The sequence below is a fragment of the Hippocampus bargibanti genome, linkage group LG17 (assembly GCF_051943395.1).
Source record: "Hippocampus bargibanti isolate YZ-2025 linkage group LG17, ASM5194339v1, whole genome shotgun sequence".
NCBI classification, from domain to species: Eukaryota; Metazoa; Chordata; class Actinopteri; order Syngnathiformes; family Syngnathidae; genus Hippocampus; species Hippocampus bargibanti.
The window spans coordinates 5,901,558-5,926,300 of NC_142750.1; the positions used below are offsets into that span (position 1 = coordinate 5,901,558).

Below are 24,743 nucleotides of genomic sequence, written 5' to 3' on the forward strand. Positions count from 1 at the left end.
GCGTTCACACATCAAGGAATTGTGAATACTATTTTTTTTACTAAATAAAAACTACGTTGGCGGACAGATTACAAGTGATAAAACTCGCCATCGTTACCATGTTATAATGAACCTTAGCATTTGCCTGAAAATGAACGGCACTGTAGCTTTTAATTGCGTTGTGTCATATACTTTAATGAATCATGAAAATACTTAGATACCGCTTTGTATTTCAGTCAAATTGGTGTATGTATACCCTAAATAAAAACTGGATACAATATCTTGTAAGAGAATTGTGCTGTAAACAGTCGTCTGTTTTTCAAGCGAGCGAATTTACCGTTATACCATCGTTCGCCTCTAGGGGCAGTGTTACCTTTTGTTGCCTCTAATAAACAAAGAAGTCCGCTTCCTGTGTCACATCAACACCAAGCGGGAAGCACACTAGCAACAGATAGCAGACTGGCTAAATAAGCGAAGGTTTTAGCAGGCTGGCTAAGTAAAACGCCGCCCAGGAATTCAAGATGCCTCGGGAAATCATAACGCTACAACTTGGACAGTGCGGGAACCAAAGTACGTGTTACATAAAATAATAATCAAACCGTACGTCAATTTACGACGTGCTACTTCACAGCCTTTACGTTAATTTCGGTTAGCTTGCATATAGCGGCCGTTTCTCTTCTGACGTCACTGTAATGTTGTCATCAAATCTATTAAGACTTCATGTAATAGCTTGGCTTAGTTGTAATGAGTTTTTGCTTCTGCCTCTATGGAGGTTTACGAAGGATCAGAAGCTAATTGGGATTGCTTATGTCTTTACGTTGGTCCCAAATCTTAAATCTAGTATAAAAACTAGTCCTAATTGCACAATTGCCTTTGATTGTGCATTAAATGTCTCATTTGCTCGTCAATTTTTGTGTGTAGTCGGCTTCGAGTTTTGGAAGCAACTGTGTGCAGAACATGGCATCAGTCCAGAAGGCATTGTCGAGAATTTTGCCATGGAAGGGACCGACCGGAAGGATGTTTTCTTCTATCAGGTACGTGCCGTGCATGTAACAAATAATATGATGATGTTAAATTTGAAAGTATGTTGTATGTGGTTGTTTCGCAAATGTGTGCAAGCGTGCAGACCTAAATGTTATTGCGTGCAGTTATACAACACTCCAGTAGATGGTATCAGAGGAGAGAAGGACCAAGTATCAGTGTATTCATTCATAGACTGAAACGAATGGTTATCTTCCTCCAATACAATAAAAGAGACCATATGCGTTTTGCTCACTCTTTAAACAGTCCCCATGTGTCTTAAATGCATATCACTCGCAGATGTGTGAAGAAATTACAGTACACAGCACAAACCCTTTCTACTTTGTTTTCCATAATATGTCCCAATTCAGCCACTTTGTGTTTGTGGTAGGCCGATGATGAGCACTACATCCCCCGCGCAGTCCTCCTGGATCTGGAGCCTCGGGTGATCCACTCCATTCTCAATTCTCGTTACGCCAATTTATACAACCCCGAAAATATATACCTGTCCGAGCATGGCGGAGGGGCCGGGAACAACTGGGCCAGCGGGTACTCGCAAGTGAGCATTTTTATAAGGATATAAATATCTTTTGGCACCCTAAGAAGATAGATTACACATTCAACATGTTTGTACATATTTTTTTTCTCTCTGCAGGGTAAAAAAATCCAAGAGGACATTTTTGACATCATTGACCGTGAGGCAGATGGGAGCGACAGTCTGGAGGCAAGTTCCTAAATACCGTAGTAACTCCCTATAGTGGCTATGGGGGTTTATTTGGAAGTGTTCCTGACCCCACACCACCACCATTTTTGTGTGTGTGAGTCTGGAAGGTGTGGCCGAGCGAGCGTGTGTATGTTGGCGTGGCGCGCTGTGTAATAAGTGCGGCACTAATAGCTAAGGGCCGAGTAGAAGGCAGGTCTTACAGGGAGGGGGGTTGTCCACATTTTTTTTGCCAGCCAGCCATGTGTGATTATAAGCTTTCTGCTACTTTGTATGAGTAACTTTTACACACACACACCCCCGGCCCCCCAACAGGGATTTGTCCTGTGTCATTCCATCGCTGGGGGAACAGGCTCCGGTCTGGGGTCGTACCTGTTGGAGAGACTAAACGACAGGTTGAAAGCCACAAATATCTCTTCAGAGTATAAATAAAACGTTTCTGGCCTTACAACGATGCCATTTTTTTTTTTGTCATCAGGTACCCGAAGAAGCTGGTGCAGACCTACTCGGTCTTCCCCAACCAGGATGAAATGAGCGACGTGGTGGTGCAGCCGTACAACTCGCTGCTGACCCTCAAGAGGCTCACACAGAATGCCGATTGTGTGGTGGATTATTATTAATTAATTCACTGCCAGACGATGTGCAAAAAAATATGTCCACTCCAGTGCCAGGGTTTTTATCATTGTCACTCAAGTTCCAGGACCCACAGAATATTCAGTTTTAGGACTACGTAAAGATTGAATATAGCATTAGTACCCTTACACACTCTTCTTTCATCGGGAAAAAAAAGTTAATTCCTAAATGATATGGGTCTGGAGTTATATGAGCTTGAAATGAAGCCGGCTGTTCAAATTACAATGCGATACGTACATATTGGTTTATATAGGTTTTTGTCATTGTCACTTGAATTCCAGGACACAGAGAATATTGAGTTTTCGGACTAAATAAACATTCAGTGCAGCGTTAGAAACCTTGGACTCCTCTTTCATCAGGAAAAAGAGAGTTAATTCATAAATTATATGGGTCTGGAGTTATATGAGTTTGAAATGGGGGCATCTGTCCAAAATACAATGCAATACAATCATTGGTTTATATAGCGCTGTAACAACAGCTGAAGCTGGAACAAAGCGCTAACATGGAAAAAAGGGAAATGCCGCCGCCTTGTGGAAAAGAAAAACGGTGGCAGAGGCCATTGCCAGCGCTTTATTGGCACCCAAGCATGAAAAAGCAAAACCCGGACACATTTGGGAATGGCACTCTGTCATATTTTCAATTCTGAATAAATTTGTGAATGAGTTAATGTTGCCTAGACACTGAGAATTCCTCCGCCCCCAAGATAATAAAGTACAGTGAATGTAATTAGGCTAACCTAAAAATTCCAGGTTGAATGAACGCTGGCGCCTGTGGCTGCCGCTGCTCACCCACACAAAAACATATCCTGTGACTAAGCTTTTTGAAAGGCGCTTCGAAATCAAATGGATTATTATTATTATAAATACATATTGGTTCCTATGGTAATGAGGGTGGGAGGAGTCAGAGTGTACTAAGTTGGAACACACGCTATCATTTTGAACGTTTATCCTCACGTTTCTTGTGCCTTTGTGTCATTCCCCAGGTGGTGCTGGACAACACGGCGCTGAATCGAATCGCCACAGACCGGCTGCACATCCAGAATCCATCCTTTTCGCAAATCAACCAGCTGGTGAGTGCGGAAATAGCAGGCGGCATCCGCAACCATGGGAAGTGGGGGGGATGAGATGGGTTGATTGGTTGAAATTAGTCATGTGTTTGCGCTCGAACTCAACTTGCGGAAGACTCAAGACTGAAAAACGACGCGATACACTCATTCACTGCCAGACAATGTGCAAAAATGTGTCCATTCCAGTGCCAGGGTTTTTGTCATTTTCACTCAAATTGCAGGAACCACAGAATATTGCGTTTTACCACTACATTCAATACAGACGCTCCCCAACTTATGATTAGCTGGCTAGCTAGCTTTCTATTTGAGTTACTTCTGGATTGAGTGAACGCTGGCGCATGTGGCTGCCGCTGCTCACCCACAGAAAAACTTATCCTGTGACTGTAAAGTGACCTTGAGAGTTTTGAAAGGCCCTTAGAAATGTATTATTATTATTATTATTATTATGAACAATATACATTCCAAACGGTCGTTCATAAGTTGCTTCAGTGGTATTTTTTGGGGGGGAATGTTTGTTTAAGGGTTAGATAGGTATGTTTAAGGTTTATATAAATATATTTAAGGCTTGTATAAGTAACCTGTATTTGTTTGTACAGAAAAAGAAACATTAAATAAAATATATGCTCTCTAAAGATATGAACATGTACAACTGGAAAGAATACTACTACTACTAATACTACAAAAAGTGTTCATATGTACCGTTCGTAAGTTGAATGTTCGTAAGTAGGGGAGCGTCTGTACAGCATTAGAAACGTTAAACTCTCTTCTTTCATCAGAAAAAGTTAATTCCCAAGTTATATGGGCCCCATTTCATGTTATCAGAGCTTGAAATGGAGGCGTTTGTATAACATATGATATAGCGCTTTAACAACAGCTAAAGCTGTAACAAAGCGCTAACATGGACAAAAGGCAAATGCTACCCCCTCATGGAAGAGAAAAACATTGCCAGAGGTCTGACTAGCACTTTATCGAGGGACCCCCGGCAGCAAGAGAAACCAAAACCCGAACAAATATGGAATGGCGCTCCACGTCACATTTTCAATTCCCGAATAAATTATTGAACGGCAGTGAAGTGGTTCAAAATGGCCATTTTTGAAGGATGAAGCCGGTGATGTTGGTTTCTTGTGTAATATATCGGTAATAGCTAAGGGCCGAGTAATCGTAGCCGTCGCTTACAGGGTGGATAACCAGCAATTTTTCCACCACTGAAGCTGTGATTATACTTTCTGTATGCCTTGTCATGAGTCCACCATTTTCGGCGAGTACCACCGCCCTGCGCTACCGGGCTACATGAACAACGACCTCTGGGCCATCGCCTCGGTCTGGGCGCCCTCCCATTTTTTAATGACGGCTAACACGACGGTTACCACCAACCAATCGGTGAGTTAAAAAGGGGCAACGTGCAATCGGATTGTTTCTGGGTATGCAGGTTCCAATAATGAGTGAGCGCTGCTCAGGTGCCCAACGTGAGGAATGACCACCGTGCTGATGTGGTGAGGAGGCTCCGTGCAACCTCAAGAACGTGCTGGTGTCCACTGGCAGAGAGCTCCACCCAAGCCATTGCTAGATTGTCATTCTCAATATCATCCAAGACGATGTGGAAACAACTCAGGTCCAACCTAGGTTATTATCATACTTTTTATTTCAATTTTTTCAGGGCGGGTGGTTTTAGGTACTTATTTTTAACTCATTCACTGCTAAACGTGCAACAACATGTGTCCACTCCAGTGAAGAGTTTTTGTCATTTTCACTCAAATTCCAGGACCTGAGAATATTGAGTTTTTGGATGACATAAACATTAACATACAGCGTTAGAAACCTTAGGTTCTGGTCTTTGTCAGAATAAAGTTAATTCCTGAATTCCATGGGTCTGGAGTTATGGTTTGAAATGAGGCAGCTGTGCAGCGTTAGAAACTTGACTCCTTTAATGCATATTGGTTTATGTAGTCCGTAAATGTCACTGGGCTCGGCCTTCAGTAGTGAAATGGCGGAATCTGTTCGCAAGTTACCAACTGTAAAAATGCGTTGGTGATTTACTACGCTGTAAGAACAGTTAGCCACGAAAATAGCTTGTCAAGAAAGAAATACAGGTGAATACCTCCCTTGGAAATAAATTGGGAGCCAGTGTGTGTGCCATGGCAAAAAGTGTTTGACAAACATTAAATTCCAAAGCGACCATTAAAAATGAGAACTAATTTGTTTCCAGGTCCCCATAAAGCCATTTGCTACTAAATGAGCCTTAATGTTCCCGACATGACTTACTTCCCCCCATAATAAATGTGCATTGTATTGTAATTGAAGGAACTAAAAATTCCAGGTTGAGTGTTTAGCTGGCCCTTTGGCTTTCACCCATTTATTTATTTATTTTTGATGAGTTTTCCTTTGAAATCAACGATAATACCCTCATACACACTCTCAGCTTGATGCTTTTGGTTAATCCAAATAAGGAAGTTTTTCAACCTGTTCTATTGTCTGAGACCGTTGCTTTGACAACTTAACCACCCTTAGCCATGTAGCAATGGTCGACTTAGCGTGCTAGGAGCTAAGGTCGCTGAAACGCACGCCTTGTCGTGCTTGCCGATGATTCTTCTCCTTTTCCGAATTTTCTATTGTGTCCTCTTCGGCTTAACACTAGCCTGTTGTGGGGTCTTTTTTGGTCCCAAAAAAGCAAAAGTACTCTACAAGATAACAAACCATGGCTGCACTGAGCGCACTAAAAAAGTGGATGTGGAAAACTAATCAGTCAGACACCGTAGTGCTCCGTGTGTTTCCTGAAAACTAGTTCATATGCCAAGATTATATTCTCACAAATTTAATGTTTGTAAGCCGAAAAGTTCGTTAGCTAAAGTGTTCGTAAGCCAAATTTTCACTACTGTCATTAAACTGTTAATTAATGCAGTCAGAAGTCACCCTCTCACACCGCAGAGAAGATTGAACAACAGTATTTTATTTTCTTTTTTTTTATTATCAGGTGCACAAAAGCCTCCAGAGGATCCGGGAGCGTAAACTGGCCAGTTTCATCCCTTGGGGTCCTGCCAGCATTCAGGTGGCGTTGTCCAGGAAGTCGCCATACCTGACCTCGGCCCATCGCGTTAGCGGCCTGATGATGGCCAACCACACCAGCATCTCCTCTGGTAAGTATGTTAAATGTTTTATTGATTTTTAGGTTGTTAGTACCTTTTTGTTTGTACCCTTACACACTCTTCTTTCATCGGGAAAAAAAAGTTAATTCCTAAATGATATGGGTCTGGAGTTATATGAGCTTGAAATGAAGCCGGCTGTTCAAATTACAATGCGATACGTACATATTGGTTTATATAGGGTTTTGTCATTGTCACTTGAATTCCAGGACACAGAGAATATTGAGTTTTCGGACTAAATAAACATTCAGTGCAGCGTTAGAAACCTTAGACTCCTCTTTCATCAGGAAAAAAAGAGTTAATTCATAAATTATATGGGTCTGGAGTTATATGAGTTTGAAATGGGGGCATCTGTCCAAAATACAATGCAATACAATCATTGGTTTATATAGCGCTGTAACAACAGCTGAAGCTGGAACAAAGCGCTAACATGGAAAAAAGGGAAATGCCGCCGCCTTGTGGAAAAGAAAAACGGTAGCAGAGGCCATTGCCAGCGCTTTATTGGCACGCAAGCATGAAAAAGCAAAACCCGGACACATTTGGGAATGGCACTCTATGTCATATTTTCAATTCTGAATGAATTTGTGAATGAGTTAATGTTGCCTCGACACTGAGAATTCCTCCGCCCCCAAGATAATAAAGTACAGTGAATGTAATTAGGCTAACCTAAAAATTCCAGGTTGAGTGAACGCTGGCGCCTGTGGCTGCCGCTGCTCACCCACAGAAAAACGTATCCTTTGACTAAGCGTTTTGAAAGGCGCTTCGAAATCAAATGGATTATTATTATTATAAATACATATTAGTTCCTATGGTAATGAGGGTGGGAGGAGTCAGAGTGTACTAAGTTGGAACGCACTCTATCATTTTGAACGTTTATCCTCACGTTTCTTGTGCCTTTGTGTCATTCCCCAGGTGGTGCTGGACAACACGGCGCTGAATCGAATCGCCACAGACCGGCTGCACATCCAGAATCCATCCTTTTCGCAAATCAACCAGCTGGTGAGTGCGGAAATAGCAGGCGGCATCCACAACCATGGGAAGTGGGGGGGATGAGATGGGTTGATTGGTTGAAATTAGTCATGTGTTTGCGCTCGAACTCAACTTGCGGAAGACTCAAGACTGATAAACGACGCGATACACTCATTCACTGCCAGACAATATGCAAAAATGTGTCCATTCCAGTGCCAGGGTTTTTGTCATTTTCACTCAAATTGCAGGAACCACAGAATATTGCGTTTTACCACTACATCAACATTCAATACAGACGCTCCCCAACTTATGATTAGCTGGCTAGGTAGCTTTCTATTTGAGTTACTTCTGGATTGAGTGAACGCTGGCGCATGTGGCTGCCGCTGCTCACCCACAGAAAAACTTATCCTGTGACTGTAAAGTGACCTTGAGAGTTTTGAAAGGCCCTTAGAAATTTATTATTATTATTATTATTATTATGAACAATATACATTCCAAACGGTCGTTCATAAGTTGCTTCAGTGGTATTTTTTGGGGGGGAATGTTTGTTTAAGTTGAGGATGTTTAAGGTTAAACATAATTTAAGGCTGATAAGAACCGTATTGGTTGAAAACAAATAAATAAAAATTCTCCAAAATATGAACATGTCATGGAACAATATGGATGACAAACAAAAAGTGAATTTGGCCTTGTTACAAGTTATTCAAAGAGACGGGAGACTGACAGTTAGAAAACCCATCATTCACACAAAATTAACCCATAAGCCCCTGATCATTTAAAAAGCTAAAAGAGTGAATTGTTAACAAATTGATGGAAAAAGTGAAAGCTGTACAAGCGCTAAATGACATACAAGGAATTCCCCAAGAAGGTGAAAACATGCAAGGTTACACAATTTATCGGCACCAACCGGCCTCCACAACTCAACAATTCTCAAGGCCATCACGTCACATTTAATTCCGAATAAATTATACGCAGCGAATAGTCTAAAAGTGCATTTCCAGGATTACGGTATATGAATTTTTTCTGCCATATTTCTAAATGCTTACCCGGCCCCTGATTAATAACCAATTAACAACCACTAAGTTTTTATGGGGACATGGGAACGATTATTCTCATTTTATGGTTTCCTATGGGAAATTAATTTTTGGGATACACACTTTTCACCTTACACACTGGAACCAATTCAGTTCGTAAGCCAAGGTATCACTGTATTAAAAAAAACAACAACTTGAATGTGATTATTATTATTTTTTAAGAATTGTTCAGAGTCGCTTATCATGACAGGATTTGAGCGCCGCTATGTCCTCTTGTAGCTGTTGCGAGCGGACGTGCCGGCAGTACGACAAACTGCGCAAACGCGAGGCCTTCCTGGAGCAGTTCCGCAAGGAGGACATCTGTCCAGGACAACTTTGACGAGTTGGACAACTCGCGTGAGGTGGTGCAGCAGTGTTATCAGAGCTTGAAATGGAGGCATTTGTATAACATACGATATAGCGCTTTAACAACAGCTAAAGCTGTAACAAAGCGCTAACATGGACAAAAGGCAAATGCTACCCCCTCATGGAAGAGAAAAAACATTGCCAGAGGTCTGACTAGCACTTTATCGGCACCCCCCGCAAGAGAAACCAAAACCCGAACAAATTCTGGAATGGCGCTCCACGTCACACTTTTCAATTCCCGAATAAATTAGTGAACGGCAGCGAATGAGTTCAAAAGGGCCATTTTTGAAGGATGAACCGGTGATGTGAATTTTCTTCTGCCATATATCTGCCTCAGAAATCTGTAGCCGTCGCCCCCTGGTTTGAATAACCAGCAATTAACACACCACTGAAGCTTTTCTTTTTCAATCTGTATGCCATGTCAGGTGTCCACCATCATGTCGGCGAGTACCACCACCCTGCGCTACCCGGGCTACATGAACAACGACCTCATCGGCCTCATCGCCTCGCTCATCCCCACGCCCCGCCTCCATTTTTTAATGACGGGCTACACGCCGCTTACCACCGACCAATCGGTGAGTTCTCACGGGGGACAACGGGCATCGGATTGTTTCGGCGGGATGAGGATTAATAATGAGCGAGCGCTGCACAGGTGCCCAACGTGAGGAAGACCACCGTGCTGGATGTGATGAGGAGGCTCCTGCAACCCAAGAACGTGATGGTGTCCACGGGCAGAGAGCGCCAGCCCAGCCATTGCTACATTGCCATTCTCAATATCATCCAAGGAGAGGTGGACCCTACTCAGGTACAACCTAGCATTATTACACGTACTTTTTATTTCCTTTTTTTTTGGGGGGGGGGGGGGGGTTATTTACTTATTTTTAACTCATTCACTGCTAAACGTGCAAAAATGTGTCCACTCCAGTGTCAGGGTTTTTGTCATTTTCACTCAAATTCCAGGACCCACAGAATATTGAGTTTTTGGATGACATAAACATTAAATACAGCGTTAGAAACCTTAGACTCCCTTCTTTCATCAGAAAAAAGTTAATTCCTAAATTATATGGGTCTGGAGTTATGAGTTTGAAATGAGGGCAGCTGTCCAAAATATAATGCAATATTGCATTATAATAATGCATATTGGTTTATGTAGCGCCGTGTATGTCACTCCTCGGCCTTCAGTAGTGCTATGCCTGAATCAGTTCGCAGTTACCACTGTAAAAATGCGTCGTGTGATTTACTACACTAGAGGGTACAGTTAGCCACGAAATAGCTTGTCAAGAAAGAAATACAGTGATACCTCATCTTACGAACTTAATTGGGACCCAGTGTGTGTGTAAGGCAAAAAGTGTGTCTTACAAACATTAATTTCCCATAGGAAACCATTAAAAATGAGAATAATTTGTTTCCAGGTCCCCATAAAACCATTTTCTACTAAATAAGCCTTAAAACTACACAAAATATACCGTATTTTATGTATAATAGATGTGCTATTGTATTGTAATTGAAGAATAAAGTCGTTTTATTTACCTTTGTAAATATTTATGTATTTATTTATTTACTTTTTGTGATGATTTACCTTTGTTCTCGACGATAATACCCTCACACACACTCTCCCAGCCTTGCTGCTTTTGGTTAATCCAAATCAACAGAAGTTTTTCAACCTCTTCTATTGTCTGAGACCGTTGCTTAGACAACACAGAAACACCCTTAGCCACACGTAGCAATGGTCGACTTAGCGTACTAGGACGCTAAGTCACACAAACGCACACCTTGTTTGTGTTTTTCGATGATCTTCTTCTGCTCGACCGTAATTTTCTATTGTGTCCTCTTCGGCTTAACACTAGCCTGTTGTGGGGTCTTTTTTGGTCCCAAAAAAGCAAAAGTACTCTACAAGATAACAAACCATGGCTGCACTGAGCGCACTAAAAAAGTGGATGTGGAAAACTAATCAGTCAGACACCGTAGCGCTCCGTGTGTTTCCTGAAAACTAGTTCATATGCCAAGATTATATTCTCACGAATTTAATGTTCGTAAGCCGAAAAGTTCGTTAGCTAAAGTGTTCGTAAGCCAAATTTTCACTACTGTCATTAAACTGTTAATTAATGCAGTCAGAAGTCACCCTCTCACACCGCAGAGAAGATTGAACAACAGTATTTTATTTTATTATCAGGTGCACAAAAGCCTCCAGAGGATCCGGGAGCGTAAACTGGCCAGTTTCATCCCTTGGGGTCCTGCCAGCATTCAGGTGGCGTTGTCCAGGAAGTCGCCATACCTGACCTCGGCCCATCGCGTTAGCGGCCTGATGATGGCCAACCACACCAGCATCTCCTCTGTAAGTCTCATGCTAAATTGTCTTTAGTTGGAGTTTTTTTGTTGTCTTTTTTGTGTACTCGTTGATTTGAAATGGAAATTTTATTACATACAGTGATACCTCGCTTTACGAACACTTCGGTTTCCGAACGTGACATTTATGAAAATTTTACCTATCAAATGAACTATTTTTTGGGATACACACGGAGCTGCCACAATGAGTGATGAGCCCGTTCTCCTAACAAGAAAATAGTGGCCGACTGTTTTGTCCTCTATTCCCCGCCCCCAGTCTTCGGTTAAAGCCACGTGATTGGTCAAGAACGCAGCGGTGAGGGGGTTACAGACGGAGAGAGAGTGAGGCCGTTCTCCCAAAAACAAAATGGCGTCTTTGGTTAAAGCCACATGATTGGTCAAGAACGCAGCAGTGAGGGTGGGCGGGGTTAAACATTAAAGAGACAGGAAGACGACAATGAGCGAGTGAGAAAACACACACACACGAAAGGGAGACGACAGAGCTTGAAACAAAAAAAAACAAAAGTGAATTGGTGAGAAAATGGATGGAAAACAGTGAAATTTGGACTCGTTTTGACTACTGGATAGTTCAAAAGAACGGTGTAGACTGCAAGGTTAAAATATCCCATCAATCAGGCTCCACAAATAACCCGCACAAGCCATCTGTACATGAGGAAAAAGGTGAAATTATCGCAGCGAAAGCACCTACAAGTGATGATTCCTCAAGATGGTGAAAGAAGGCTAAGTTCCTCATCAAGTGTTTAATGCTGATAAAACCGGCCACTCCATTCCATCAACTCATCAACGACCATCACAAAGGTTTTATGGGGACATGGGAACGAATTATTCTCATTTTAATGGTTTCCTATGGGAAATTAATTTTTGGGATACACACTTTTCACCTTACACACTGGAAACCAATTCAGTTCGTAAGCCAAGGTATCACTGTATTAAAAAAAACAACAACTTGAATGTGATTATTATTATTTTTTAAGAATTGTTCAGAGTCGCTTATCATGACAGGATTTGAGCGCCGCTATGTCCTCTTGTAGCTGTTCGAGCGGACGTGCCGGCAGTACGACAAACTGCGCAAACGCGAGGCCTTCCTGGAGCAGTTCCGCAAGGAGGACATCTTCCAGGACAACTTTGACGAGTTGGACAACTCGCGTGAGGTGGTGCAGCAGCTGGTGGATGAGTACAGTGCCGCCACCAGACCCGACTACATCTCCTGGGGAACGCAGGAGCAGTAAATGAACAAACACAACAGATGAAATGACTTTAAATCACTGTTCCATTCTGTTTTTTTCCCCAGCACTGACATACAACTTATTGCCTTCATTTTGCTTTTTTTTTGTTTGTTTTTTCCCTTAATTTTCATGCTTTGTGCGCTTCCTAGAAAACCGTCCCTGCAAGCCTGGTCTTGACGCAATGCATGATGGGGAACCGCAATCAGAGGTAGCATCAGGTTATGTGCAAAAAGTGTTGAACGAAAGCTTATCCTCCTTTATGCTGTAGTGCCATTTTGGAAAAAAAGGTTCTGCACTGACAAAAGAATTTAAGACACTTCCTGGACATTTCATTAGGTACAGTACAAAATGGCCGCGCAGAGGAGGAGGATGCTGCTTGCTTTGGGACTTCTGCTGTCAAAAAAAAAATCATTGAAGTCGTTGAGCTAATGTGACCAGAGCGAGAGGTTGAAATATGCTTTCTGCAACATTGTTTGTTGGGCCTATTTAAAAAAAAATACAAGACATTTTGTATGGAATTGTGACTTATGTAAGGAATTAACGGAAAGTAATACCAGAAACGCGTTACTATACGTGGTAGTAAGTTGTTTTTAGCCTAAAAAAAACGACCATGGATAAGTAAGGTGTTTTTAGCCAAAAAAATGACCATGTATAGTAAGGCATTTTTAGCTTGAAAAAAAAACCACCATGGATAATAAGGTGTTTTAGCCCAAAAAAAACACCATGTATAGTAAGCCGTTTTTAGCGCGAAAAAAAACGACCATGTATAGTTTTTAGCCCCAAAAAACAACCATGTATAGCAAGGTGTTTTTTTGCACAAAAAAAACACCATGTATAGTAAGGCGTTTTTAGCTGGAAAAAAACGACCATGTATAGTAAGGCGTTTTTAGCCGAAAAAAAACGACCATGTATAGTAAGGTGTTTTTAGCCCGAAAAAGACGACCATGTATAGTAAGGCGTTTTTAGCCCGAAAAAAACGACCATGTATAGTAAGGCGTTTTTAGCCCAAAAAACCCACCATGTATAGTAAGGCGTTTTTAGCCCAAAAAACCCACCATGTATAGTAAGGCGTTTTTAGCCCCAAAAAAACGACCATGTATAGTAAGGCGTTTTTAGCTTGAAAAAAAACGACCATGTACAGTAAGGCCTTTTTAGCCCAAAAAAATGACCATGTATAGTAAGGCGTTTTTAGCCCGAAAAAAACGACCATGTATAGTAAGGCGTGTTTAGCCCGAAAAAGACGACCATGTATAGTAAGGCCTTTTTAGCCCGAAAAAAACGACCATGTACAGTAAGGCCTTTTTAGCCCAAAAAAACGACCATGTATAGTAAGGCGTTTTTAGCCCGAAAAAAACGACCATGTATAGTAAGGCGTGTTTAGCTGAAAAAAACGACCATGTATAGTAAGGCCTTTTTAGCCCGAAAAAAACGACCATGTATAGTAAGGCGTTTTTAGCCCAAAAAACCCACCACGTATAGTAAGGCGTTTTTAGCCCAAAAAAAACGACCATGTATAGTAAGGCGTTTTTAGCCCGAAAAAGACGACCATGTATAGTAAGGCGTTTTTCACCCATGTATAGTAAGGCGTTTTTAACAAAAAAACGACCATGTATAGTAAGGCGTTTTTAGCCCGAAAAAGACGACCATGTATAGTAAGGCGTTTTTAGCCCGAAAAAGACGACCATGTATAGTAAGGCGTTTTTCACCCAAAAAAACGACCATGTATAGTGGGGCGTTTTTCGCCCCAAAAAACGACCATGTATAGTAAGGCGTTCTTCGCCCAAAAAAACGACCATGTATAGTAAGGCGTTCTTCGCCCAAAAAAACGACCATGTATAGTGAGTGTGGTGGTACTCTCACTGGTAGTCGGTGCAGGCAACCTAGGATCCAACCCCACTCCGTCTCATCTGTAACATTAAACACAATTTTTCTTAGCCCACAAAAATACGACCATGTATAGTAAGGCGTTTTTAGCCGAGTGAATACACCCATGTATAGTAAGGCGTTTTTCGAACCCCGGTCAGTGACACCAAAAATGTGCGTTAGTTGTTTTTTGACCTGGCGTTTTTCGCCCGAAAAAAAACAACCATGTATAGTAAGGCCTTTTTAGCCCAAAAAAAACGACCATGTATAGTAAGGCGTTTTTAGCCCGAAAAAGACGACCATGTATAGTCAGCTGTTTTTGGCCCAAAAAAATGACCATGTATAGTAAGGCGTTTTTAGCTTGAAAAAAAAACGACCATGTATAGTAAGGCGTTTTTAGCTTGAAAAAAAACGACCATGTATAGTAAGGTGTTTTTAGCCAGAAAACGACGACCATGTATAGTAAGGCGTTTTTAGCCGAAAAAAATCACGATGTATAGTCAGCCGTTTTAGCCCTAAAAAACGACCATGTATCGTAAGGGCGTTTTTAGCCCGAAAAAAACGATCATAAGGCATTTTTCGCCCCCAAAAAACATCCATGTATAGTAAGGCGTTTTTAGCCCAAAAAAAATGACCATTTATATAAGGAGTTTTTAGCCCAAAAAAACGACCATGTATAGTAAAACGTTTTTAGTTTAAACAGTCTTCCTTTTTCCCTGTGAACAATACATAGTTGGTGTCCCAAAAAAACGACCATGTATAGTAAGGCGTTTTTAGCCCTCACCATGGTAGTCGGTGCAGGCAACCTAGGAAACCCCACTCCGTAAGGCATCTGTAACCCGATTAAACACCATGTTTCTTAGGCGTGTTTAACCGGTTGGTGTCAAATATGACAAAAGTGCGAAGCTAGCTATCGTTGCGGGTAGTGTAGTGATATATTCACCGGCATTCATTGCGTGCAGCCCAAAATCGAACCCCGGTCACCCAAAAATGTATTAGTAAGGCGTTTTTAGCCCGAAAAAAACGACCATGTATAGTAAGGCGTTTTTAGCCGAAAAAAACAACCATGTATAGTAAGGCCTTTTTAGCCCAAAAAAAACGACCATGTATAGTAAGGCGTTTTTAGCCCGAAAAAGACGACCATGTATAGTAAGGCGTTTTTAGCCCAAAAAAACGACCATGTATAGTAAGGCGTTTTTAGCCCGAAAAAGACGACCATGTATAGTAAGGCGTTTTTAGCCCAAAAAAAAGACCATGTATAGTAAGGCGTTTTTCACCCAAAAAAACGACCATGTATAGTAAGGCGTTTTTAGCCCCAAAAAAACGACCATGTATAGTAAGGCGTTTTTCGCCCAAAAAAACGACCATGTATAGTAAGGCGTTTTTAGCCCGAAAAAACGACCATGTATAGTAAGGCGTTTTTCGCCCAAAAAAACGACCATGTATAGTAAGGCGTTTTTAGCCCGAAAAAAACGACCATGTATAGTAAGGTGTTTTTAGCGACCATGTATAGTAAGGCGTTTTTAGCCTGAAAAAAACGACCATGTATAGTAAGGCGTTTTTAGCCCGAAAAAACGACCATGTATAGTAAGGCGTTTTTAGCCCAAAAAAACAACCATGTATAGTAAGGCGTTTTTAGCCCGAAAAAAACGACCATGTATAGTAAGGCGTTTTTAGCCCAAAAAACCCACCATGTATAGTAAGGCGTTTTTAGCCCAACAAAAACAACCATGTATAATAAGGCGTTTTTAGCCCGAAAAAAACGACCATGTATAGTAAGGTGTTTTTCGCCCAAAAAAACGACCATGTATAGTAAGGCGTTTTTAGCTCGAAAAAAACGACCATGTATAGTAAGGCATTTTTAGCTAAAAAAAACGACCATGTATAGTAAGGCGTTTTTTAGCCAGAAAAAAACGACCATGTATAGTAAGGTGTTTTTAGCCCAAAAAAACGACCATGTATAGTAAGGCGTTTTTAGCCCGAAAAAGACGACCATGTATAGTAAGGCGTTTTTAGCCCGAAAAAGACGACCATGTATAGTAAGGTGTTTTTAGCCCGAAAAAGACGACCATGTATAGTAAGGGCGTTTTTAGCCTGAAAAAAACGACGACCATGTATAGTAAGGCGTTTTTAGCCCAAAAAAACGACCATGTATAGTAAGGCGTTTTTCGCCCGAGAAAAAACGACCATGTATAGTAAGGCGTTTTTAGCCCGAAAAAACGACCATGTATAGTAAGGCGTTTTTAGCCAGCCCAAAAAAACGACCATGTATAGTAAGGCGTTTTTAAGCCCAAAAAAACGACCATGTATAGTAAGGCGTTTTTAGCCCGAAAAAAACGACCATGTATAGTAAGGCGTTTTTAGCCCGAAAAAACAACCATGTATAGTAAGGCGTTTTTAGCCCAAAAAAACGACCATGTATAGTAAGGCGTTTTTAGCCCGAGAAAAACGACCAAAAAAACGCCTTACTATAGTAAGGCGTTTTTAGCCCGGAAAAAACGACCATGTAAAAGGCGTTTTTAGACGACCATGTATAGTAAGGCGTTTTTAGCCCGAAAAAAACCCACCATGTATAGTAAGGCGTTTTTAGCCCGAAAAAAACGACCATGTATAGTAAGGCGTTTTTAGCCCAAAAAACCCACCATGTATAGTAAGGCGTTTTTAGCCCGAAAAAAACGACCATGTATAGTAAGGCGTTTTTAGCCCCAAAAAAACCCACCATGTATAGTAAGGCGTTTTTAGCCCGAAAAAAACGACCATGTATAGTAAGGCGTTTTTCGCCCAAAAAAACGACCATGTATAGTAAGGCGTTTTTAGCCGAAAAAAAACAACCATGTATAGTAAGGCGTTTTTAGCCCGAAAAAAACAACCATGTATAGTAAGGCGTTTTTCGCCCAAAAAAAACCACCATGTATAGTAAGGCGTTTTTAGCCGGAAAAAAATTACCATGTATAGTAAGGCGTGTTTAGTCCGAAAAAGACGACCATGTATTATAGTAAGGCGTTTTTAGCCCAAAAAACCCACCATGTATAGTAAGGCGTTTTTAGCCCGAAAAAAAAAAACGACCATGTATAGTAAGGCGTTTTTCGGCCAAAAAAACGACCATGTATAGTAAGGCGTTTTTAGCCCAAAAAAACAACCATGTATAGTAAGGCGTTTTTAGCCGGAAAAAAACGACCATGTATAGTAAGGCGTTTTTAGCCCGAAAAAAACGACCATGTATAGTAAGGCGTTTTTAGCCCAAAAAAACCACCATGTATAGTAAGGCGTTTTTAGCCCAAAAAAAACGACCATGTATAGTAAGGCGTTTTTAGCCCGAAAAAAACCCACCATGTACAGTAAGGCGTTTTTAGCCCAACAAAAACAACCATGTATAATAAGGCGTTTTTAGCCCGAAAAAAACGACCATGTATAGTAAGGTGTTTTTCGCCCAAAAAAACGACCATGTATAGTAAGGCGTTTTTAGCTCGAAAAAAACGACCATGTATAGTAAGGCATTTTTAGCTAAAAAAAAACGACCATGTATAGTAAGGCGTTTTTAGCCAGAAAAAAACGACCATGTTTAGTAAGGTGTTTTTTAGCCTGAAAAAAATGACCATGTATAGTAAGGCGTTTTTAAGCCTGAAAAACACGACCATGTATAGTAAGGCGTTTTTAGCCCGAAAAAACGACCATGTATAGTAAGGCATTTTTTAGCCCAAAAAAACGACCATGTATAGTAAGGCGTTTTTAGCCCGAAAAAAAACGACCATGTATAGTAAGGCGTTTTTAGCTCGAAAAAAACCACCATGTATAATAAGGCGTTTTTTAGCCTGAAAAAAATGAACATGTATAGTAAGGCGTTTTTAAGCCTGAAAAACACGACCATGTATAGTAAGGCGTTTTTAGCCCGAAAAAAATGATCATGTATAGTAAGGCGTTTTTAGCCCGAAAAAACGACCATGTATAGTAAGGCGTTTTTAGCCCAAAAAAACGACCATGTATAGTAAGGCGTTTTTAGCCCGAGAAAAACGACCAAAAAAACGCCTTACTATAGTAAGGCGTTTTTAGCCCGAAAAAAACGACCATGTACAGTAAGGCGTTTTTAGACTGAAAAAAACGACCATGTATAGTAAGGCGTTTTTAGCTAAAAAAAAAACGACCATGTATAGTAAGGCGTTTTTAGCCAGAAAAAAACGACCATGTATAGTAAGGCGTTTTTAAGCCTGAAAAACACGACCATGTATAGTAAGGCGTTTTTAGCCCGAAAAAAACGATCATGTATAGTAAGGCGTTTTTAGCCCGAAAAAACGACCATGTATAGTAAGGCGTTTTTAAGCCTGAAAAACACGACCATGTATAGTAAGGCGTTTTTAAGCCTGAAAAACACAACCATGTATAGTAAGGCGTTTTTAGCCCGAAAAAACGACCATGTATAGTAAGGCATTTTTTAGCCCAAAAAAACGACCATGTATAGTAAGGCGTTTTTAGCCCGAAAAAAACGATCATGTATAGTAAGGCGTTTTTAGACTGAAAAACACGACCATGTATAGTAAGGCGTTTTTAAGCCTGAAAAACACGACCATGTATAGTAAGGCGTTTTTAGCCCGAAAAAACGACCATGTATAGTAAGGCATTTTTTAGCCCAAAAAAACGCCTTACTATAGTAAGGCGTTTTTAGCCCGAAAAAAACGACCATGTACAGTAAGGCGTTTTTCTGCCCATGTAAAAAGCTAAAAAAAAAACGACCATGTATAGTAAGGCGTTTTTAGCCAGAAAAAAACGACCATGTATAGTAAGGCGTTTTTAAGCCTGAAAAACACGACCATGTATAGTAAGGCGTTTTTAGCCCGAAAAAAACGATCATGTATAGTAAGGCGTTTTTAGCCCGAAAAAACGACCATGTATAGTAAGGCATTTTTAGCTAAAAAAAAACGACCATGTATAGTAAGGCATTTTTAGCTAAAAAAAAACGACCATGTATAGTAAGGCGTTTTTAGCCAGAAAAAAACGACCATGTTTAGTAAGGTGTTTTTTAGCCTGAAAAAAATGACCATGTATAGTAAGGCGTTTTTAAGCCTGAAAAACACGACCATGTATAGTAAGGCGTTTTTAGCCCGAAAAAACGACCATGTATAGTAAGGCATTTTTTAGCCCAAAAAAACGACCATGTATAGTAAGGCGTTTTTAGCCCGAAAAAAACGACCATGTATAGTAAGGCGTTTTTAGCCCGAAAAAACGACCATGTATAGTAAGGCGTTTTTAGCCCAAAAAAACGACCATGTATAGTAAGGCGTTTTTAGCCCGAAAAAAACGACCATGTATAGTAAGGCGTTTTTAGCCTGAAAAAAACGACCATGTATAGTAAGGCGTTTTTAGCCCGAAAAAAACGACCATGTATAGTAAGGCGTTTTTAGCTCGAAAAAAACCACCATGTATAATAAGGCGTTTTTTAGCCTGAAAAAAATGAACATGTATAGTAAGGCGTTTTTAAGCCTGAAAAACACGACCATGTATAGTAAGGCGTTTTTAGCCCGAAAAAAATGATCATGTATAGTAAGGCGTTTTTAGCCCGAAAAAACGACCATGTATAGTAAGGCGTTTTTAGCCCAAAAAAACGACCATGTATAGTAAGGCGTTTTTAGCCCGAGAAAAACGACCAAAAAAAACGCCTTACTATAGTAAGGCGTTTTTAGCCCGAAAAAAACGACCATGTACAGTAAGGCGTTTTTAGACTGAAAAAAACGACCATATATAGTAAGGCGTTTTTAGCTAAAAAAAAACGACCATGTATAGTAAGGCGTTTTTAGCCAGAAAAAAACGACCATGTATAGTAAGGCGTTTTTAAGCCTGAAAAACACGACCATGTATAGTAAGGCGTTTTTAGCCCGAAAAAAACGATCATGTATAGTAAGGCGTTTTTAGCCCCCCATGTATAGTAAGGCGTTTTTAAAAAAACGACCATGTATAGTAAGGCGTTTTTAGCCCGAAAAACACGACCATGTATAGTAAGGCGTTTTTAAGCCATTTTTTAGCCCAAAAAGACGACCATGTATAGTAAGGCGTTTTTAGCCCGAAAAAAACGATCCAAAACACGACCATGTATAGTAAGGCGTTTTTAGCCCGAAAAAGACGACCATGTATAGTAAGGCCTTTTTCACCCAAAAAAACGACCATGTATAGTAAGGCGTTTTTAGCCCAAAAAAACGACCATGTATAGTAAGGCGTTTTTAGCCCAAAAAAACGACCATGTATAGTAAGGCGTTTTTAGCCCGAAAAAGACGACCATGTATAGTAAGGCCTTTTTCACCCAAAAAAACGACCATGTATAGTAAGGCGTTTTTAGCCCAAAAAAACGACCATGTATAGTAAGGCGTTTTTAGCCCGAAAAAAACGACCATGTATAGTAAGGCGTTTTTCGCCCAAAAAAACGACCATGTATAGTAAGGCGTTTTTAGCCCAAAAAAACGACCATGTATAGTAAGGCGTTTTTAGCCCGAAAAAAACGACCATGTATAGTAAGGCGTTTTTAGCCCGAAAAAACGACCATGTATAGTAAGGCGTTTTTAGCCCAAAAAAACCCACCATGTATAGTAAGGCGTTTTTAGCCCGAAAAAACGACCATGTATAGTAAGGCGTTTTTAGCCCAAAAAAACGACCATGTATAGTAAGGCGTTTTTAGCCCGAAAAAACGACCATGTATAGTAAGGCGTTTTTAGCCCAAAAAACCCACCATGTATAGTAAGGCGTTTTTAGCCCGAAAAAACGACCATGTATAGTAAGGCGTTTTTAGCCCAAAAAACCCAGCATGTATAGTAAGGCGTTTTTCGCCCAAAAAAACGACCATGTATAGTAAGGTGTTTTTAGCCGAAAAAAAACGACCATGTATAGTAAGGCGTTTTTAGCCCAAAAAACCCACCATGTATAGTAAGGCGTTTTTAGCCCGAAAAAAAAACGACCATGCATAGTAAGCCCGAAAAAAAAACACCGTTTTTTCAGGCTAAAAACGCCTTACTAAACATGGTTGTTTTTTTGGGCTTAAAACACCTTACTATACATGGTCGTTTTTTTCGGCTAAAAAGCCTTACTGTACATGGTCGTTTGTTTCTGTAAAAACACCTGTTTGTTTGCGCTAAAAACGCCTTACTATAAAATGGTCATTTTTTTTCGGAATAAAACGCCTTCCTATACATGGTCGTTTTTTTGGGGGGCTAAAAACGCCTTACTATACATGGTCATTTATTGCGGCTAAAAACGCCTTACTATACATGGCCGTTTTTTTTTTTTTCGGACTCATAACGCCTTACATGGTGTTTTTTTTTCAGGCTAAAAACGCTTTACTATACATGAACTTTTCAAATTAGAAGTGGCAAGCAAAAAAAAAAACACATAAGCTGTTAAAATGTTTCTTAAATCCAATAAAATAGTGCTATTTTATAGTTTTTATTAATAATTACATACAGTATTTCTCTTATTGCACTTACAAGTTAGTTAAAAAAAATAGTGCAATCAACTACACGCGCGCGCACACAAATTGGATTAAGAGGTACCATGCAGCGTACAAACAAAGTGACAGTAAAACAAAAACGTTTTTTTTCTCCTTGTTGTTGTTGTGCTACATCATTCCAAAGCTGCCTGCAGCTGCCAAGCAGTCAAGATTTTTGCCCCTTCATCTGATACTGAACATCCTGCTAGCATAATTCGCGTGGGAAACTTAAACTGCGCAATTAGCTCCATAAAAATCGCTCCTCGAGTAAAATTAAATGCTTGAATGGGAAAGTGGAAGTTGGGGCAAGGGAGAAGGGGGATCATTGTATCTATTAGCGAGCTAGTTGGCTGGCTATTTATTATCTATCAGTTGGCTAGCTAGATGGTTCGCTGGCTATATATTAGCTATCTATTAGCCAGCTAGCTAGATGGCTATTTATTAGCTATCTAATGGCTAGCTAGCTAGCTGGCTGGTTATCTATTGGCTATCTCTTAGCTAGCTAGCTAGTTAGCTGGCTATCAGCTATTTATTGGCTAGATCGCTACATGGCTATCTATTAGCTATCTAATGGCTAGCTAGCTAGTTGGCTGGCTGGCTAGTTACCTGGCTATCTATTGGCTTTCTATTAGCTAGCCAGTTGGTTGGCTAGTTGGCTGGCTATCCTTTGGCTATCTATTAGCTAACTGGCAATCTATTAGATATCTTGTGGCTAGCTAGCTGGTTAGCTGGCTATCTATTAGCTATCTAATGGCTAGATAGATAGTTGGCTGGCTAGTTAGCTGGCTATTGGCTGAAAAAAACGACCATGTATATTGAAAGCCATGTGTATGAAAGCTATCTAGCGAGCTGGCTATTAACTATTTATTAGCTAGCTAGCTGGCTGGCTATATCTTAGCTATCTAAAGGCTAGCTAGCTAGTTGGCTGGCTATCTATTGGCTATCTATTAGCTAGCTGGACTTCTGTTGGCTATCTATTAGCTAGTTAGCTAGTTTTTTTTATTTATTTGAGTTATTCCTGCTTGAGTGAACGCTGGCGCATGTGGCTGCCGCTGCTCACCCACAGAAAAACTGATCCAGTGACTGCAAAGTGACCTTGAGAGTTTTGAAAGGCGCTAACAAATAAAATGTGTTCTTCTTCTTCTTATTATTATTATTATTATAAAAATATATTGTCTTTAAAAAAATCTTTGGTCCAGCCCAAGACAGGGCAACACTTTGGCTAGTGGGAGAAACGTCAAATAGTTTGCATGTATGTTTTTGTCTGCATGTTTTCTCTTTTTTTAATGTTTCCTGTTATATATGAGAGAGTGTTTTGTGTGAGAGAAAAAATGAATGAATGACGGTCTGTAACATGACAAACTTCAATTGTTGGGCTCTTAAAGTCAAAAGGTACCTCTGTTTTCCAATTGTTAGCAAAGGTGCGCTGCAACGTCCTCAGTCAATGCCGAAGTACGCACGCATGAAGGACAAATAGAGCGGGAAACCATAGAAGAAGACGACGATAATGGGACAACAACAGTGATCCTTGCGTCAGGGGGGGGGTCCTGGTACATGAGCACAACAGACTTGGAAAACATCTGTTTCCAGTTCCAAGTTCACACGGTTGGCTGCATCAACACTTCTGCGGCAACGCAGACCTGGTCCGGGACCTTATGAAAAAACTCCTCAACGAAAGGCGCTGGTGGGCGCAAAAGATGGCCGACATCGGCCTTCGAGGAAAGTTAACCCAAACGGGCCCGAGTCACAAAGCAGATGTGGAAGTTGTTCGTGGTCCAGCTTTTGTGTCAGAACCCCCCCCTCCACTCACCGGGCGGCGTCCATCTCAAACGGGGTGCGAGGGCAAGAGGGCGGGTGTGGACGGGTGGCGGAAGCCCAACGGGGTCGCGGCGTGGATTTTGACGCCTTTGCCTCGCTGGAGGCGGGTGGCGTTGAAGTAAGCGTTCATCAGTTGCGTGATTTCGCTAAGCTAGGACGGACCCAAAAAAAAACACAAAAACGCACTTATCAAATATTTTTTGCCATTTCATTTTTTTTTTCTTTGTGGAATTTACCTTGTTGGTTTCGAACAGCAGATCTCGTCCACCGGCGCTGATTTTGAAGGTGTTGCTGTCGGAGACGCCGTACGAGCAGATTTGTCCGTAGGGAAACGATTCCAGGGCCTCGGCCTCTCCTTGGCGATAAAGAGACACGCTGCCGGCCGCCACCCCCAACCATAATTTTTGGGAAAAACTCTCCGTTGAACTCTGGAAAGGAAACTCCAAAATGTCAGCGTGACCTCAAGGGGGGACGGGACCATATCTGGGTCTAAAATGATAAAGCGATGCCGTCCTGAGTCATTGCATGCAAATTGTCAAAACCATTTTGGGCTAAAAATGCCGTACAATATATGGTTGTTTTTTTTTCGGGCTAAAACACCTTACTATACATGGTTGTTTCTTCGGGTAAAAAAACGTCTTCCTATGCCTGGTCGTTTTTTTTTTGGCTAAAAACGCTTCTCTATACATGGTTGTTTTTTTTTTCGGGTAAAAAACATCTTACTATACATGGTTGGCTTTTTTCGGCTAAAAATGCCTTACTATTCATGGTTGTTTTTTTCGGCGAAAGATGCTCTACTATAAATGGTCGTTTTGTTTAGGGCTAAAACACCTTACTATACATGGTTGTTTTTTCGGGTAAAAAACGTCTTACTATACTTGGTCGTTTTTTTCGGGTTAAAAACAGCTAACTATTCATGGTTGTTTTTTTTCCAGGTAAAAAAACGCTTTACTGGTGGGGTTTTTTTTCGGGTAAAAAACGTCTTACTATACCTGGTCGTTTTTTTCAGGTAAAAAACGCCTTACTATCAATGCTCATTTTTTTTCGGGAAAAAAAAA

General features: G+C 40.8%; 2 protein-coding genes across 2 annotated transcripts in view; one reads left to right on the forward strand and one right to left on the reverse strand.

The window, feature by feature from the left end:
- Positions 1-383: 383 nt before the first annotated feature.
- On the forward strand, positions 384-13,057 carry tubg1 (tubulin, gamma 1). The gene is made up of 11 exons (XM_089018762.1): positions 384-549; positions 901-1,013; positions 1,391-1,558; positions 1,655-1,723; positions 2,036-2,115; positions 2,199-2,325; positions 3,336-3,422; positions 9,393-9,542; positions 9,620-9,772; positions 11,141-11,302; positions 12,345-13,057. The coding sequence occupies exons 1-11, from the start codon at positions 501-503 to the stop codon at positions 12,540-12,542; spliced, it is 1,356 nt and encodes a 451-aa protein (XP_088874888.1). The 5' UTR covers positions 384-500; the 3' UTR covers positions 12,543-13,057.
- An 8,721-nt stretch (positions 13,058-21,778) lies between these two features.
- plekhh3 (pleckstrin homology, MyTH4 and FERM domain containing H3) overlaps positions 21,779-24,743 on the reverse strand; it is a 41,612-nt gene continuing 38,647 nt past the window's right edge. The window contains exons 12-13 of the mRNA XM_089019152.1: positions 23,922-24,113; positions 21,779-23,836 (exon numbers count right to left, since the gene is read on the reverse strand). Of these exons, the coding sequence (XP_088875278.1) occupies positions 23,693-23,836; positions 23,922-24,113 (336 nt within the window). The 3' untranslated portion in view covers positions 21,779-23,692. The remainder of the gene's footprint in view (positions 23,837-23,921; positions 24,114-24,743) is intronic.

Bases quoted from the DNA above. Each gene is read 5' to 3' on its own strand.
- tubg1 (XM_089018762.1), top strand. From the start codon at position 501: ATGCCTCGGGAAATCATAACGCTACAACTTGGACAGTGCGGGAACCAA. The intron at 2,326-3,335 runs GTGGATTATTAT...GTCATTCCCCAG, and splicing joins CACAGAATGCCGATTGTGTG to GTGGTGCTGGACAACACGGC. The intron at 9,543-9,619 runs GTGAGTTCTCAC...AGCGCTGCACAG, and splicing joins CGCTTACCACCGACCAATCG to GTGCCCAACGTGAGGAAGAC.